The following is a 15608-nucleotide window of genomic DNA, read 5'->3' as shown; positions in this document are numbered from 1 at the left end:
CATCTTCCTAGAGATGGAAATGCATTTGTCACAGCCCCTCCACCTTCATTGTCTGGCTTCGTTTCTAAGGAGATGGGTTTAATTTAGACTTTACCCTTACACATTTGGCCAAAATGACTGGCCTTCCCCCCTAAGACATTCCTGTTCATGTTAAAAACCCATGATTGGAACATCAGGATCCAACAGCCCAGGGCCTGCTTTGAGGTGGGGGCAGTCTGATTATGATGTCCCACAGTGGTGACCTGAGTGGCAGAAGACCTTCTGCGCCAGCCTCCCTTGGCACTTGACAGACCAGAAAAGGGCCCATATAATTCCTGGCGCCTCGGAACACTGGTGCCTGCACCTTGGTCAACGTCAGTGGGATCCTAACCGGGGGGAAACCAGATAGGCCACCTCTTAATATTTCCTACTCTTTGCATGCTGTCAGGATTACAAGCGGGGATTCCATGCTGGGGGGAGGGTGAAATATGGGGAAGGCAGTGACAGCTTTGCCGGGGAGGCTCTTCACCCACAAAGGTCAAGATACTTCCTGCCTCCTGTGGATGCAGGTGTGCACGTCTGTGAGTAAGCGTGCATGAGTGTAGGGCTTTACCCGTACACATTCCACTGCAGTGGAAAAAACAAAACAAAACAAAACAAAAAAAACGCAGGTTCTTTGGAGACACAGGCTGGTTTCTGGGTGAGGGAGGAAGAAAGATAAAGGGGTAGCAGACACGGGGAGTCCCTGTGCTCGCAGATGCCCACCCAGCTGGTCCCCAGAGCACCACTGGCACCTGGGAGTAGCATCTACATGACATTGCAGCCCCAGCTTGTGGTCCTGAAGAAAGAGCTTTATCTCTGGCCCAGGCCTTGGTTTCCCAGAAGTCCCCCAGAGCTGATGCCAGCATGGAGCCAGTCAATAGGCTCCGTTACATGGAGATGTGTTTAATTTGCCATCTCCTTGTGATTTTCATGGTCTCGGGCCAAGAAGAAAGCAAGTCCCACCATTTTCACCAGAAACACCATTAGCAGTCCTGCTTGGAGCCCCCCGGGGATGGTTTCTTGCTACGGGCTCAGGGTGGGGGGGCGGTTATGGGAAAGGAGGGGAGCATCCAGGTGTGGGGCCAGGGGCAACCACCTGCCCTCCTTCTCCAGATAATTCTGCAGGTGAAATGCAGGAGCATCTTTCCCCAGTTTGAGGACCACTGTTGAGATTCTCAAGGCAGGAGACTGAACTTGGGGCTGAATGAAACTCCCAACATCTGGAAGACCGGGAATGTGGAGGGCACAGGGCCGGGGGGTGGTGGGGGTGCATCTAGAGGGTCAGATCCAAGAGGCTGCTTTGCTGGTCGAAGCTGTTCACTCACAAGTCAAGCTCCTTCCTGCTGTTCCACACTCCTGGTGTGCTTGCATCATTTGTGAGGAGGAGCGAGGGAAGGTAAGGAGGGGCTGTCTGTGCGGGAGAAGAAAACATCCATCCAGGAGTCAGGAGCCCTGGCTTCAGGGTCCCTCTGACTTACACTTTGGTCAGAGTCAACCTGAGCATCGGTCTATTGACGCGGGAAAGGGTGATAACAGCCGTGGGCTTGGCAGGCATCGTGGGTCTAATCGTGTCCCCCTAAATCCATATGCAGAAGCCCTAGACCCCAATGGCTCAGGATTGTGACCTTCTTTGGAAAAAAGGTCAAGTCAGAGTGAGGTCATTCACGTGGGTCCTAAACCAACATGACGGTGTCCTCATAAAAAGAGGAAATTGCGGAGTTCCCATCATGGCGCAGTGGAAAAGAATCTGACTAAGAACCATGATGTTGCAGGTTCGATCCCTGGCTTCGCTCAGTGGGTTAAGGATCTGGCATTGCTGTGGCTGTGGCATAGTATCTCCGATTTGACCCCTAGCCTGGGAACCTCCATATGCTGCAGGTGAGGCCCTAAAAAAGCAAAAAAAGCGGGGAAAAAAAAAAAGAAGAAGACATTTTCCCAGAGACACGTACAGAAGGAAGACACAGGAAGAAGACGGCCACCTACAAGCCAAGGGGAGGGGACTGGACCAGACCCTTCCCCCTCAGTCCTTACAGGGAACCAACGCGCAACACCCTGATGTCAACTTCCAGCCTCCAGAACCCAGAGAGAACACGCCTTTTTGTTGTTTAAGACACTCTGTTGCAGCAGGCCTAGGAATCCACACAGCAGGATGTTGTGAGGCCGGATGACGTGAGGGATATGCAGCTATTTCACAAACTCTAAAGCACCACACAGACATTCAGCCGTTGTTCGGGTTGCAGAGGCGGGGGGTGTGTGCAACTGCACAGAGCTGGAGGCCCAGTCCACGCTCACTGCGGCCGGCAGACGGAGCTTCCTCTCCTCTGCGTGCCCCTGTCCCCCTCTGCGGCATTATTATCATCAGCACCAGCCACAGCAAAGACGCACTGAGCACCTACTATGTGCTAAGCACTGGGCCACAGGTACAGACATCATCCTGCTGCTGAGACATGCATGTCTCTTACTTACCTCTCTTACTTATTTCATGAGAGGAGCAAGGGATTCTAGCCATGGTGGTGGCGGGGGCAGGGGGTACCTTAGGGGGTCTGTCTGTCAGGAGAAGGGAGGTGAAGACACCCGGGCAGTGATGGGCTTAGATGTGCGATTTAACAGTGATTTTTTTTTTTTTTTGCTTTTTAGGGCATATGGAAGTCCCCAGGCTAGGGGTCGAATCAGAGCTGTAGCTGCCAGCCTACACCCCAGCCACAGCAACGAGGGATTTGAACTGGGTCTGTGACCTATACCACAGCTCACAGTCACCTTGGATCCTTAACCCACTGAGCAAGGCCAGGGATCAAACCTGTGTCTTCATGGATACTAGCCGGGTATGTTACTGCTGAGCCACAGCAGGAGCTCCCAGTTTCACAACGATTGTGACAATGTGGATGATGAACGAGGAGGAGGAGGAGGAAGGTGGTGAGACCCTGGGCTGGGGTACAGCCAAGCGTTTTGCACGGATTCGCTCATATAACCCCTGTACGGCCCCCTGAGGTGGATGCTTAGACCCATGGCACAGGTGAGGAGGCTGAGGCTCAGAGACAGAGAGGAAGTAGCCCCAGGGTGCCCAGCAAGCAGTTGGGATTAGCAAATGGAGCTGGGGTTCAAACGCTCTTCTCCGTGGATGCAGCATCTGCACGTTTAGCTGTGCCCTGCCCTTCCCTGCTCCTGGCTCCATGGCCTGTGCTCCCTCCCTCCTCCTGAATGGTGCTCCTGGTCCCTCTCTGCCGTCTTGCAGCTCAGGTTGTGCTTTGTGTGAGCCTGAGGCTCTGTGTTCTTGAGCCCCACCTTGCCTCTGCTCCTGTGGGGCCTGCTTAATGAGGCTGCCACCAATGCAGCTTCATGGCCTTGTCACCGAGACTCCTGGGGACAGGGAAGAGGTGCGAGGACTTGGAGTCCTTTCCGATACAGATCACCCAGAGACCCCAACAAGGCAGCCGAGCTCTGTCTGCTCTCAACCTCCCTCAGTAAAGGAAGGGCCTCCAAACTGAGCTGACGGCATCTGCGGACTTGCAGGAACATCCAGCTGGGGCACCTGGTGGTCACTGGGGTGACAGACACCATGCCAGGCACGGCTCTCAGGGCCCAGCCCATGGCAGGGCAGGGCTCAGCAGCCCAGAGAGGGCCCAGTGGACCCTGGCTCACCTCTGTGATGCGGGGGTTCGTGCACTTGCTGTTGGCACCTGACAGCTCCAGCCACTGGCTCTCGTGGATGGGGCAGTGCTGCCGCAGGGTGCACTGCCCTTGGCCTTGGCACCAGCCGCACTCGAAGTCCGGATCCGCCTTGAGGCACAGCCCGCAGCTCTCTCGCCTGGCACCGCACTTATAGAGGTGAACTGCAGGCAAAGGGCAAGAGGGTCTTGGGGGTGGGGCCAGCGGGCTGGGAAGGGCCCCCGGGTGTGGACCAGGAGTGCAGTCCCAGTCTCAACAACAGGACACCAAGCAGGTTGTCCCCTCAGTCCTTTGGATGCAGCCAAGGCCTGAGCAGAAGAACTTGCGTGGGAGGTAGGTTCCCCCCCAGGCCCAGAGGACAGCCCTGTTCCCTCTGCTGCACGCCTGGGAGCCGCCCGAGCAGCCAGCGGTCACAGAGCAATGGGGATGCTGGAGTGGCGTGGAGGGCGGGGTTGGCTTGGGTGGGGGACCGAATGGCCCTGCCCGTAAATGGGAGCTGCCCCCTCCTTCCTCTGCCACCCGAGAGCTCGCTCCTGCTTCACCTTCGTTCTGCGCTGGGTTGTCGATGTTGAAGTGCCCGTTCCACACGACCGTCAGCTCCACCGGCAGGTTGTTGATCTCCATGCCTTCGTAGGAATACTGCAGCCGGGGGAAAGGAGGGAGCGGGCTCGCTGGGATTTCCAGGGAGGGCCCATGCCTGGCCGGGTGCCCACAAGAGTGCACAGGGCTGAGGCCAGGCCAAGACTGTGTGCGTGTGTCTCTCTCTGTGTGTGAGTGATGCACACACACACAGAGACACACGCACACAGTCTTGGCCTGGCCTCAGCCGTGTGCACTCCACCCTGTGCATCACTCACACACACACACACACACACACCTCCCCGCAGGTGGACAGGGTGGGGAAGCACATCTCAGGGGACTGGAGCAGAAGGTCAAGAAGCTAAGGCAGGAAGGGGCCGGGCCTGTGGGACACCCACTTGGAATGCGGGGTCATGGAGCAGATGTGAGTAAGTGGCTTGGCCACCTTCTCCGGACGCCTGTTCCCACCAGCCGGGCTTTCCCCCAGATGTTTCACAGAGGGAGGAGCCTCCCTTCTCCTCGGCTGCCCAGAGGACGGCCAGCCTTTAGGCTCCGCCAGGCCCCCCGAGTGATTTGTGGACTTGAATTTCCACGACATGATCGGGGAAGGTGGGTGCTTTGCCAGAGGTCTGATCGACTCGCAGGCAGGGGAGAAACGAAGGGAGTGCACCCTTCAGGGGATGAGTGTCTGCGGGTTAACCGAGAAGAGGACTGGGTGGGGCTCAGAGGTGGGGTGGGAAATCCCGTAGGGCACAGACCTGAGAATCTGGGTCAAGACCTCAAAGGCTCCAAGACCGAGGCTTGGCTCCCACGGGGGAGCTGCCTCCAGGCCTCTGGGTCCTGCTCCCCTGCCCAGCTCTCCTCAGAGTCTGATACCCCACTTACACCTGGCTGGGTCCGTCCCACGGGACTGTGATGCTAAGGGGGGCTGCTGAAGTGGGGGGCCACTTGGACCGTCTCCCAGCGTGCCAGCCCCCATCTGCCTTCTGAGAGCAGGTGCTTCTCCATCCCCAGAGATGGAGGGCAGGTGGCAAGAATGCGGAGCCTGCCCTGGGCAGCATTTCCAAGCCCTACCTGGTGATTTTCTCATTATTCCACTGGATTCTGCCCACCACGGGGGGTGGGTTAGAGGATCAGAGCTGAGACAGGTTTTCTGCAGAGGAGGGGCTGAGGGCGGGCAGTTTGCTGGAAGAGTTCAGTGCAGGGCCCTTGGCTGGAAGCTGCGTTTGCAGAGCCAGTGGGCTTTTTAAACATAGAATTTGTTTGGAGGTCCTGGGCCGTGGGATGCTCGTGGATACTGTGGCAGATGGCTGATGCCCCTCCCTCACAGGGGAAAGGACAGCACAGAAAATGCGCCAGCTGGGGAGGGTCCCAGTGCCTCTGCCTCTGTAGCTCATCCATAGCGGCTTCTAAAGGAGATGTTTGCACCCTAACCTGGGAAATGGCCCTGTGTCCCTGAGTTACAGAATGCGCTCCCTGGTGAACACGCCGTGACATGGTCCTCATGCAGAAACGTAAGTAGGATATGTGTCTAGTCGTCTTCACTCCAAAAAAATGTCACCAACTCCCTGGTGATGGCACCCTGGCCATCCCCACTCATACGATCTCCCTCGAGACTAAGGACCCCTCGGCCAGGGCCAGGGTCCAGGCTCAGCAGAATAAAGCAAAGCTCCCTACCCCTGCAGAAACAATATAGGAGAACATCTTTTTTTGACCACCCACAACTCAGCTCGTGACTCAGAAGCCTTTCGCCATGTAGCCCAGTAACCCGTTCCCCAGAGATTAAGTGGGGCATTCCAAGCCATCCTGTGTTTTCTCAAAAAAACCTCTTTTGTTCTAGACTGTGGGTCTCAGCGTGGTCTTTGGACCACCTTCACCAGATCATGGTGGTGGGCAGTTCCCGTCATGGCACAGTGGAAATGAATCCGACTAATAACCATAAGGATGTGGGTTTGCTCCCTGGCTTCATTGCCCAGTGGGTCGGGGATCCAGCATTGCGGTGAGCTGTGGTGTAGGTCAGCGACACGGCTTGGATCCTGCATGGCTGTGGCTGTGGCGTAGGCTGGCAGCTGTAGCTCTGATTCAACCTCTAGCCTGGGAACCTCCATATGCCGTGAGTTTGGCCCTAAAAAGCAAAAAAAAAAAAAAAAAAAAAATCATGCTGGGGTCGGGGTGGGGATAAGGGATGAGGTCTACTACCTGCAGATTCCAGGGCCCCCCCCAGACCTGCTGAATTAGAGTCTCCAGAGACAGGAGCATTTCAATGAGGTGCCCTCATGAGTCTGGTTGCTGCCGAAGTTAGAGATTCGCTGTTCTTTGCTGTCTGCTAACAGCAGGGAGACAGAGCACCTGCCTGGGGGGGGAGTGTGCAGGAGCAGAGGAGAGGGGGAGGGAGAGAACACTTTCCAGACCGTGCCCCCCCCCATTTCCTCCTCTAGCCAAGCTCCCACTGCCCACCCACCCCAGTCCCTCCTCAAGGCCCCAGCGAGGGAAAGGGGGTGAGGGTCAATGTCAGGCTTCTCTGGCCTCTAGAAGGGATACTGGCGGTGCCTAAATCACCAACCAGCCAGGGCCCTGCCTCGCAGGCCTGGGTCTGGCCAGGACCCAAAGTGGAAGGAAGAGGCAGCCACCAGGGGTGCGTGGGCCGAAGATGAATAGAACCTTCAAGCCCCGCTCAGGAAGGACCTGGAATCCCCCAGAGAGCAAGGCCTGTGCATGCACGGGAGGGCTTCATGCACGAGTGTGTGCAACGGGTGTTGATGTGAGAAGGGGGCTGTGCACACCTCCGCAGTATCTATGCCTTCAGACATGCGTGTGCACGCGAGCATACACGGGCACGCACGAGTACTGCCATCAAGCGGCTCCGCAGTCACCGGCTGTGCAAATGTGGGCAGACAGTCCGGGTCTCAGAATCCCCGTGTGTCGAGGGGGCATGACACACAGTGCGCACCTCGAGGGATTGCTGGGAGGGTTCGCGATAACCAGCCGATGCTCTGAGCACGGTGCCTGTCGCAGAGAATGAGCACCCAAATATTATTGTGTATTTGAATCTCTGTGTGTACACTTGGGGATGCTGCACAAAAATACACTTGTGTTCCCTGTGTTTATGTTTATAGGGAATAATAATAGCAGCACGTATTGAGTGTTTATGCACCAGACACTTGGCGCATATGGAGGTGCACGCGTACGAGAACACTCATGTGTTCAGATGTACATGTGTGTGTCTGCTTGCATTTTCTTCTTGAAGAAAATAAAAATAAAACAGGCTTTAAGGACCACATATGCTGGGCCATGCTTCCTCTTTCTCCTCCCCATTCCTGAGACCTCGATTCTGCAGAAAACATGAACCCTGGGGGTCCCCACCAGCTCCTTGGTCTCTAGGGAAGTCACTCTCCTTTCTGGAAATGCCCTCTCCCCCAGTGACCTACATCCTGCAGGAAGAGGGCAGGCAGACAGCTGGGGAGCCTGGACCAGGGGAGGGCTCCCATCCCCCATGCCTCCCCACCTCTGCTCCACTTAGCATTTATATAGCTCTCTGTAATCAGTGGGCAGTTAATCTGCACAAAGCCCAGAGCAGAGGGAAGAGTGTTTCAGGCTCCCAGGGGCCAGGAGGTTAAGTGTCTCAATCAAGGTCTGGTCCATCGGGGCCCAGCTTGTGGAGGATGCAGCGCATCCCCTGTGGAAGTGTAAACTCAGTTTCTCCACTTTCTAAAGCAAAGAGAAGCCCTCTGTATAATTTGGACATTCTTTTCTCCAACCATTCCCTTGTCTGAGCTATTTTGCTGGAAAGTTCCATCATTCTCTCATCCACATAAGAAGCCTGTGTAGGCTGTGTTCCTCTGCTGGACCCCTTCCCAGCAGTGCTCTAGTAAAACAAGAAGGGGGAAAAGGTGGGAGTTCCCTTTGTGGCTCAGTGGTTAACGAACCCAACTAGGATCCATGAGGATGCGGGTTCGACCCCTGGCTTTGCTCAGTGAGTTAAAGATCCGGCATTGCCGCAGGTGGGCTGCAGCTCCAATTCAACCCCTAGCCTGGAAACCTCCATATGCCGTCTCGGTGTGGGCCTAAAATGCAAAAAAAAAAAGAAAAAAGAAGAAGAAGGGGAAAAGGTACCTCCCCCATTGGTCTCCCCATTTTGTTTTGCACCTTTGTAAACTGGGCACCACGAAAAACTGCGAGGTCCCCTAGGTTGGGAGAAGCTGGGCCTTCGCCCCAGGGCCTCACAGTCAGGCCCATGCTGGGGGGCAGCAGCACCTTTCCTTGTTCCACAGGTACCGACCAGGGTGCCAGCACCAGGTACCCCGAGGGGGTGCCGCAGAAGAGACCTGGCCCCCTCCTGCCCCGCTGTCACCAGAAGTGTCTCCCTCTATTCAACAGTCAGCCGAAGCCCAGCACCCCTGAGGCCCAGTCTTGCGACATCCGCATCCCGCTGCTGGAGGAACCCAGAGGCCACAGACTGGGTCCTCCCCCCTGATACCTCTGGGGCCTGGAAACCTGGGGCAGCTTCTCTGAGGAAACGAGGCTGTTTTCTCCAAGGCCCCAAATCCCTACAAGTTTGCTGCTTTGCCTCACTCTCCTCATGAGACTGACTTATCTGGGGGAGAATCATTTGAGCCAGACCCCGGGCTGGTCTGCATGGCCTCAGGATTTCCCAGGAAGCAGGAGGTGTTGAATAGCCCTTTTGCTTGCAGTTTTAACCTGGGGAGCTCCAGAATCTGCACCACAGCCTGGCTGTCCGGGGAGGAGGAAGACGTGTACTTGGGAGAAGTGGGGACACATCTGGGGTTTCAGAGGTTGGGAGGTTCAGCCCCAGTTCAGTTCCTGTAATGCTGAGCAGCCCTGGACTGGTGTATGAGCCTCTCTGAGCTCCAATTACCCCTAGACTGCTTCCTGCAGGAAGAGTGGGGTGCTCCGAGGACAAGCTTTATCCGGGACCCTCCTGGTCCCACATCATGGCCCCCAACATGGTCACTGCCTATAAGTTACCCATGAGCAATGACAGGGATGAATGGCAGGCAGCCCCAGATCCAGGCCTGGCCCTGCCTGCGTGACCTTGAGCACATCACTCACCCTCTGAGTAAGAGTGGGTTACCCCAAAGCGAGTGGAGCCTCGGGGTCAGTTTCAGGGCACTCTGCACTCACCTGCACAGCCTCTCCTAAGGCCTGCCTCCTGCATATCTCATTTGCACTGATGTACTTTATTCTTTTTTTTTATTTTTGTCTTTTTAGGGCAGCACCCATGGCATATGGAGGTTCCCAGGCTAGGGGTCGAATCAGAGCTACAGCTGCCAGCCTACACCATAGTCACGGCAATGTGGGATCCAAGCCATGTCTGCGACCTACACCACAGCTCACAGCAACGCTGGATCCTTAACCCACTGAGCAGGGCCAAGGATCAAACCCACGTCGTCATGGATACTAGTCAGGTTCATTACCACTTAGCCACGACAGGACTCCAGATGTGCTTCATTCTTAAAGAAGGTCCCCTGGTTGTGTAACTCTCAGCCCCACAAACCAAGATCCGCCCTTGCTTCCGGGCCTCCAGTTTCTCTTCTGTACCACGAAGAAGAATGTACGGCTTGAAAGTGTTACAAGTCTGTAAGACTCATGTTTGTCCCTGAGCATCTGGGTGTGCAGAAGGCGCCCAGAAAGGGAGAATGGGGGAGAGCAGAGCTGGGAAGGCCAGCAGGGGGGCAGGCACTTGGTGGTGCACAGTTAGGGGTCAGGCGAAGGCCCCTGGCAGCAGGAGGCCACTGACCCATCATTGGTCCAGCATGGACCGTGCAGATTTCTAAGTCCTGAGCAGGGTTTGTGTGGATCTACGCAGTTCACCCCTGGCTACCTCCCTCCTGTTCGCAGGTGCTGGTTTGTCTCAGAAGCTGTGTGTGCTGGGAAACAGCCTTTGTGTGGGTGTGCAGGCCACGGTGGGCCTTTGAGGTCTCAGGTGAGGCCCTGGAGTCAGCCCTGGTGGGAAGGCAAGGCCCGGGGCTTGCAGAGCTGCTCTGGGGAAGGTGGGTGGGCACACCTTGCAAATATATCTGCTCACGACAGTGCTCGGTGGCCCCACGGCTCGCATCACGGCCCCTGCTGGGTCACCATGACAATGCCACACAACGGGCAGACCCTTGGTGGGCTGAGCTGGCTGGTGAGCTGGGCCGGGGGAAGGGGCTGGCAGGGAGCAGAGCTACTGGAGCAGGGAGAGCCCTGGGGGATGCGGGGTGGCACTCACAGAGCTGTTCTGGCACTGCACGCGGGAGCTGTTGAAGCGCAGGGCTGGCACCCTCTGCTCGCTGCCCTGGATGCGGAGGACGCACTCGTACCCACGCTGCCCCGACTGCGGCTGCGGGAGGTTCTTGGCCTTCAGGGTGATGGGCTTGATCACCTCCACGGGCACCAGGATCTTGTCCACTCGCAGCAGCTGGGGGCAGTCCTGGGGACAGACAGCGAGGCTCAGGCTGGGGAGCAGGAAGCCGAAGGTGCAGGAGCCCCAGATGTCACCCGGATGTTCACCGGCTCCACCCTCCCAGCGGCTCACCACGCGCAGCCTCAGGCACGGCTGCCCACCCCGCCGTCGTGGGGGAGGAGGGGGACCGAGGAATCCTGGGTCCCGGCATTGCCACCTTGAGGCCACTCTTTGTGGAGGTCGATCCCTGCCGTCTTCGGCTTCCCTATGGACCAGGAGATCCCCGTGGTCCAGACTCCTGGCGGTCCCCTCTCAGCACCCCTCCCTCCAACCCCGGAAGACTGACCCCACTGGCTGGGTGGCCCAGGTCCCACTTTGCACTGACAACCCCTTTGCTTCGGTTCTTGGCTGTCAAGAGCTGAGATGGAGGCTGGGGGTGGGGGTGGGGGTGGGGGGGCCCATGCAAGCAGCTCTGCAGGGATGCAAAGCCCTGGGCCAAGGCTCTGGAATGTGAGTCTGGACCATCGCAGGAAGGCAGGGGGAGGACCTTCCACAGGTGGGCTGATCTGTCCCTTGGGAATGTTCTGGAATGAGCCCCAGAGACTTTTTATAGCCAGGATCTTCTGACTGAGCTCTGGGGATAATCTGACTCTAAGAAAATGCCTCTCAGAGCAGATCCACACGGAGCCCCTCCTGATGGGTTCCTCCCCCAGCCAAGGGGCCCCAAGCACATTTGGGGATGGAGGAAATGAATAACTGGGATGTTTTGGGACAATCAGCTCCGTCCCGGGAGGAGTGGCAGGAGAATGAGGTCAAATGAGGAGCATGGTACTCTGCCCAGCTGAGAGGTGGGAGGTGGGGTAGCTGCTAGCTTCTCCGGAGTTAGGAGGAAGCGACCTTGGCCTGGGCAGGAGTGAGGGTCTGGGTCAGGCATGTACCTCCTCTGGGTTCCTCCCTCTGTGGCACTGTTCGGGGCATGGCGACAGAGACAGATGGCTGCTGGGCAGGGTGGCTGTCCGAAGCATGGATTATACATTCTTTGTGAAGATGCTGCCTTAAGGGCTCACTGCTGACTCTTGGGCCCCCCAGCCCCAGCCTACTAACCCAGCAAAGTAAAGCAGAAAGGAAGCAGAGGGAAGGGCAGGTGGGAGGGGCCCCAGAAAACCAGGCACCTGGCAGCTGTCCCTCCTGGGTCAGAAAACAAGCATGAGCCCGTCTGTCACTGAGAGCTGCCAGATAGGAATCAAGCACCTCACACACACATCCCCACTTTGAGACGCAACTTTTTATCCATCAATTGGGTGGGATCAAAATGAGACAGGAGGGAAGAGAGCAGGGCACAGCCCTTAAAGAATGACACAGCCCTGGAGGATACGACAAACACTGGTTGGAACCAACTAGGTCCGAGATGGCGGATGATTAACTTCCCGTGGACCCTGAGCTTCACTAGACGCTCACTGGGACACCTCGGCCGAATGACACGCCCACAGGCACCAGGAGGAGCATCAAACGCCCAGCAATGGGTGGTGGCCCAATTCTTGGAAACCCCCACCCCTTCCCTGAAATAGTTGGAATAATCCTCCTACTCATTAGCCTGTGAAATTGCCCAGCCCATGAAAACCCACCACTCCCTATCCTGCAGCCTCTGGACGTTCACCCGACTGAGAGTGGAGTGTGTTTCTCCCAGGGCCACTCTCGCCTTCTGAGACGGCGCACACTTTGTCTGTCTCTCAAGAAATCTACTTCTTACCTAGCACTTTGCCTCTCGCTGAATCCTTTCCATGCTGAGACATAAAGAACCTGAATTTCAGCCAGACTGGGACCAGGTGTGTGATTTGAATAAAAAAAGACAGTGGGTTCAAGTTCCAGTCTGGGTTTTGGCCAGGTTTGCATCCCAGCCCGTGGGTTCAGGTCCCATTCTGAGTCCTGCCCGGGTTTGAGTCCCAGCAGGTGGATTCGAGTCCCAGTCCGAGGTGTACAGTTTCATAAGGAGGCATTCGGTTCTAACTAGGGCTGATTCCATGATGTGTGTGGTCTCACTTCTGCTCTTCCTGATTATCCCATAGCCTTGTTTTAAGGGACCACTCGAGACCCACTAAATGAATCCCCTTTTCTCTTCTGGGCTGCCTACTCCTTTACCCTGAAGAGCAGCTAGACGAGGAGCAGCAGACCCAGCAATCCCACTTATGGGGCTGCATCCAAAGGAACTGAAAGCAGGGTCTCGAGGAGATCCTTGATGCCCACGCTCATGGCAGCATCCCTCGCAACAGCCAAAAGGCGGAGGCAACCGAGGTACCATCACGGATGGATACGCAAAACATGATCTCTGCAGACAATGGAATATGATCCAGCCTTTAAAAAGGAGGGGATTCTAACACACGATACATCACAGATGAATCCTGAAAATAATGGACTGAAATAAACACATGTGAAATAAGCCAGTCACTGGAGGACAAACACTACACAATTCCACCCACATGAGGTACCTGGGGTTGACAACTTCATCGAGACAGAAGGTAGAAGGCTGATTTCTGGGGGAGTTAGTGTTTAATAGGTACAGAGTTGCAGTTGGGCAAGACAAATTGAGCTCTGGAGGTGGATGGTGGGGATGGTTGTACAACAACACGCAGGTAGGTAATGCCACTAAGCTTACACATAAATTGGCAAAGATGGTAAGAGACATGTCTTTGGTCACAGTTTAAAACAAACAAATAAACAAATAAATAAAACAAAGAGGAGCAGGAGGAGGGGAGAAGGGACAGAGGCCACAGCCTGGACCCTGCCTGTGGCCTGGAGGCTCCAGAGCCCATGGGTCTCCAGGGACCTTGAGGTCCCGCATGGAGAGAGTCTTAGCGCTCCATCCTGTGCCCTTGCCTTTGCTGCCATCTCAGCCCCCTGCCCGGGCAAGATGGGGGCATGGGTCACAAAGAAGACAAGAGCGATTTGGTGGAGAAGATGAAGCTCGGGCCGGAGTGGGAGGCACGTGAGGCTGGAGACGCAGGAGAGAAGATCAAGGTCAAGTGCACGGCGGTGAGCCGGAGGGGCCAGGCCAGTCCGCGCTCCACTCCTCCCTCCACCCGAGGCCCTGGCAGCTCTCCTTCTCCTCAGTCAAGCCCAAGCCTGACCCTGCCTACATCCACATCTGCAGCGGGGAGCTGGGGCTAGGGCTGTGTTTAAAGAAAGAACGCAAGAGCTGGAATCTCTTATCTCCAAGTCCTACAGGAAAATATGGCAGCTCCTGAATGGTTCCCTGGGAGGGTGTGAATCTGAGAGTCCTCTGAACCAATCTAAGGATCCCTTCTCCTTGGCAAAGGAGAAGGCAAGGCTGGGAGGAGAAAACTAATGGGTCGGTGCCACCAGATGTGCTATCAGCTGGAGAACTCAGATGCCAACCCACCATCTTTCCTGCCCTTAATGAAGGAGGTGAGTTTCTACAGACAGGATGGGATGGTGGGTCAGAAGGGTCTCCCAGAGAGGAGCAGGACCACCTCCCGTGGTGGGCTGGAGCCTTGCCTGGGGGCTGGCCCGGTCTGGCTGGGAATCTGGAAGCGGAGCCCCTCTTCCCCTGTAAGATTCCCACTGAGGCTTGTTACCAGTGAGTTCTCTAATGAATCCTGATTGCCAGTGGCCCCATAAAGGCCTAGTTTACATATAAAAAGGTTGGTGGCTCTGAGACTAAGTTCATTAATAATAATTGCAGAGGCCCACGGCTGGGCCGGGCCCATTTTCCTCTGGTGAGGCTGCTGATTGACTCCAGTGTCCCTCCTAATTGAAATGTGAAATGGCAATTTTCCCCTCGGCAACAGGGCACGAAGGGCCCACTGCCACCGTGGGCTGCCTCCGCCTTCCATCCCAGCTCCCTAGACCCTGCCTGGCCTCATGCTGAGATCCCAGGTACGAAAGCACCTGTGAGTGGGATGCTCGTGGGGAATTTCAGAGCAGTGTCCTCATTTCTCTGTGACTCGTGGCTGACGCCGTTTCCCAGCACTTTGGCCGTGGCCCTCACGGCGGCCCTCTCTAAACTGGTTTAGGAACCCCGTAAGTATAAGTCCATCTTCACCTGCTAATTTCCGTCTTGAACGGGCTCTAAACATTGCTCGGCTTCACTAGAAATGAGATGATTAAAAGCTCGTCCTCCACAGGGTCATCGGCAAGGAGCCCACAAACTACCATGTATCATGTGCCAGGCGTGGAGGGAGCACACACTCAACTAGTTTGCTCCCTCCTCACCCTTTCAAGGCAGAATAACTGAGGCAGGCGGTGCAGGAGCGTGGGCTTCGCTGCGTTTTTTGATATGGCTATTGATTAACACGTGTGGCTTAAGGGCTCCAGGGAGTAACATCCCCACCAGCCCTGTTTCTTGCAGGGAGGGTACCTACACCCAGATGGACATTCATCTCTAACCCACTCCTCATCTGATAGAAAAGCAATGAGAGCAATGGTGACTCTGTCTACGGGAAGAGAAGGGCAAAGAAACCATGAGACTTACGGGACACTGCCACCCCTAAACCCCCTATTGGACAAGGACTGATGTAGCCAACTGGGCAATGGGAGAAAACCGCAATTTCTGGACCCCATGTTGGTACCCCCTACCCCTGTCTTTAAGGGATAAAACCCCCTATAGGACAACAGAAGGGGGGACTCTTCTTCCGCCTCCCAGCTGTCCTGGGAGCTGTTCACTTTCCTGTAATAAAGTCTTTGCTTGCTTGTTGCCTGTGTGTTCGAGAAGTTCATTTGGCTCTGTGAACAACAACCCAGATTCCGGTAGCATCTCGCTGGCATCACTTCCCCCTCAGCTCAGGCTGCATCTGGTCCCTTGATTACTCCCTTTTCCTACCTCTTCTCCCAAGGCTCCATCTCCCCTGCTGCCATCTCTGTGAGCTTTTCCATAAACACACATCACCTCCCACCATCCAGCTTATCCACCCTTCTAGGTCTC

At 55.9% G+C, this 15608-nt stretch overlaps 1 protein-coding gene across 6 annotated transcripts in view; it reads right to left on the bottom strand.

The window, feature by feature from the left end:
- Positions 1 to 15608, bottom strand: part of PLXNA4 (plexin A4) — a 628886-nt gene that overhangs the window by 78806 nt on the left and 534472 nt on the right. For 4 of the 6 annotated variants that reach the window (XM_085005420.1, XM_085005418.1, XM_021078937.2 and 1 more), the window contains 3 exons: positions 10496 to 10696; positions 4230 to 4326; positions 3661 to 3851 (listed from right to left, as the gene is read on the bottom strand). In XM_085005420.1, the coding sequence (XP_084861546.1) occupies positions 3661 to 3851; positions 4230 to 4326; positions 10496 to 10696 (489 nt within the window). Of the gene's footprint in view, positions 1 to 3660; positions 3852 to 4229; positions 4432 to 4514; positions 6423 to 10495; positions 10697 to 15608 lie in introns of those variants that run through there. The other 2 variants (XM_085005421.1, XM_085005422.1) reach the window with 2 other exon arrangements.

This window comes from Sus scrofa, chromosome 18 (genome assembly GCF_054392235.1).
Source record: "Sus scrofa isolate SSC_HxYL_T2T_F1_AM1 chromosome 18, Sscrofa_HxYL_maternal_Yorkshire_Landrace_v2.0, whole genome shotgun sequence".
Taxonomy (NCBI): domain Eukaryota; kingdom Metazoa; phylum Chordata; class Mammalia; order Artiodactyla; family Suidae; genus Sus; species Sus scrofa.
Note: the sequence above shows the minus strand (reverse complement) of the source record. Positions and strands in the feature narration are given on the sequence as shown.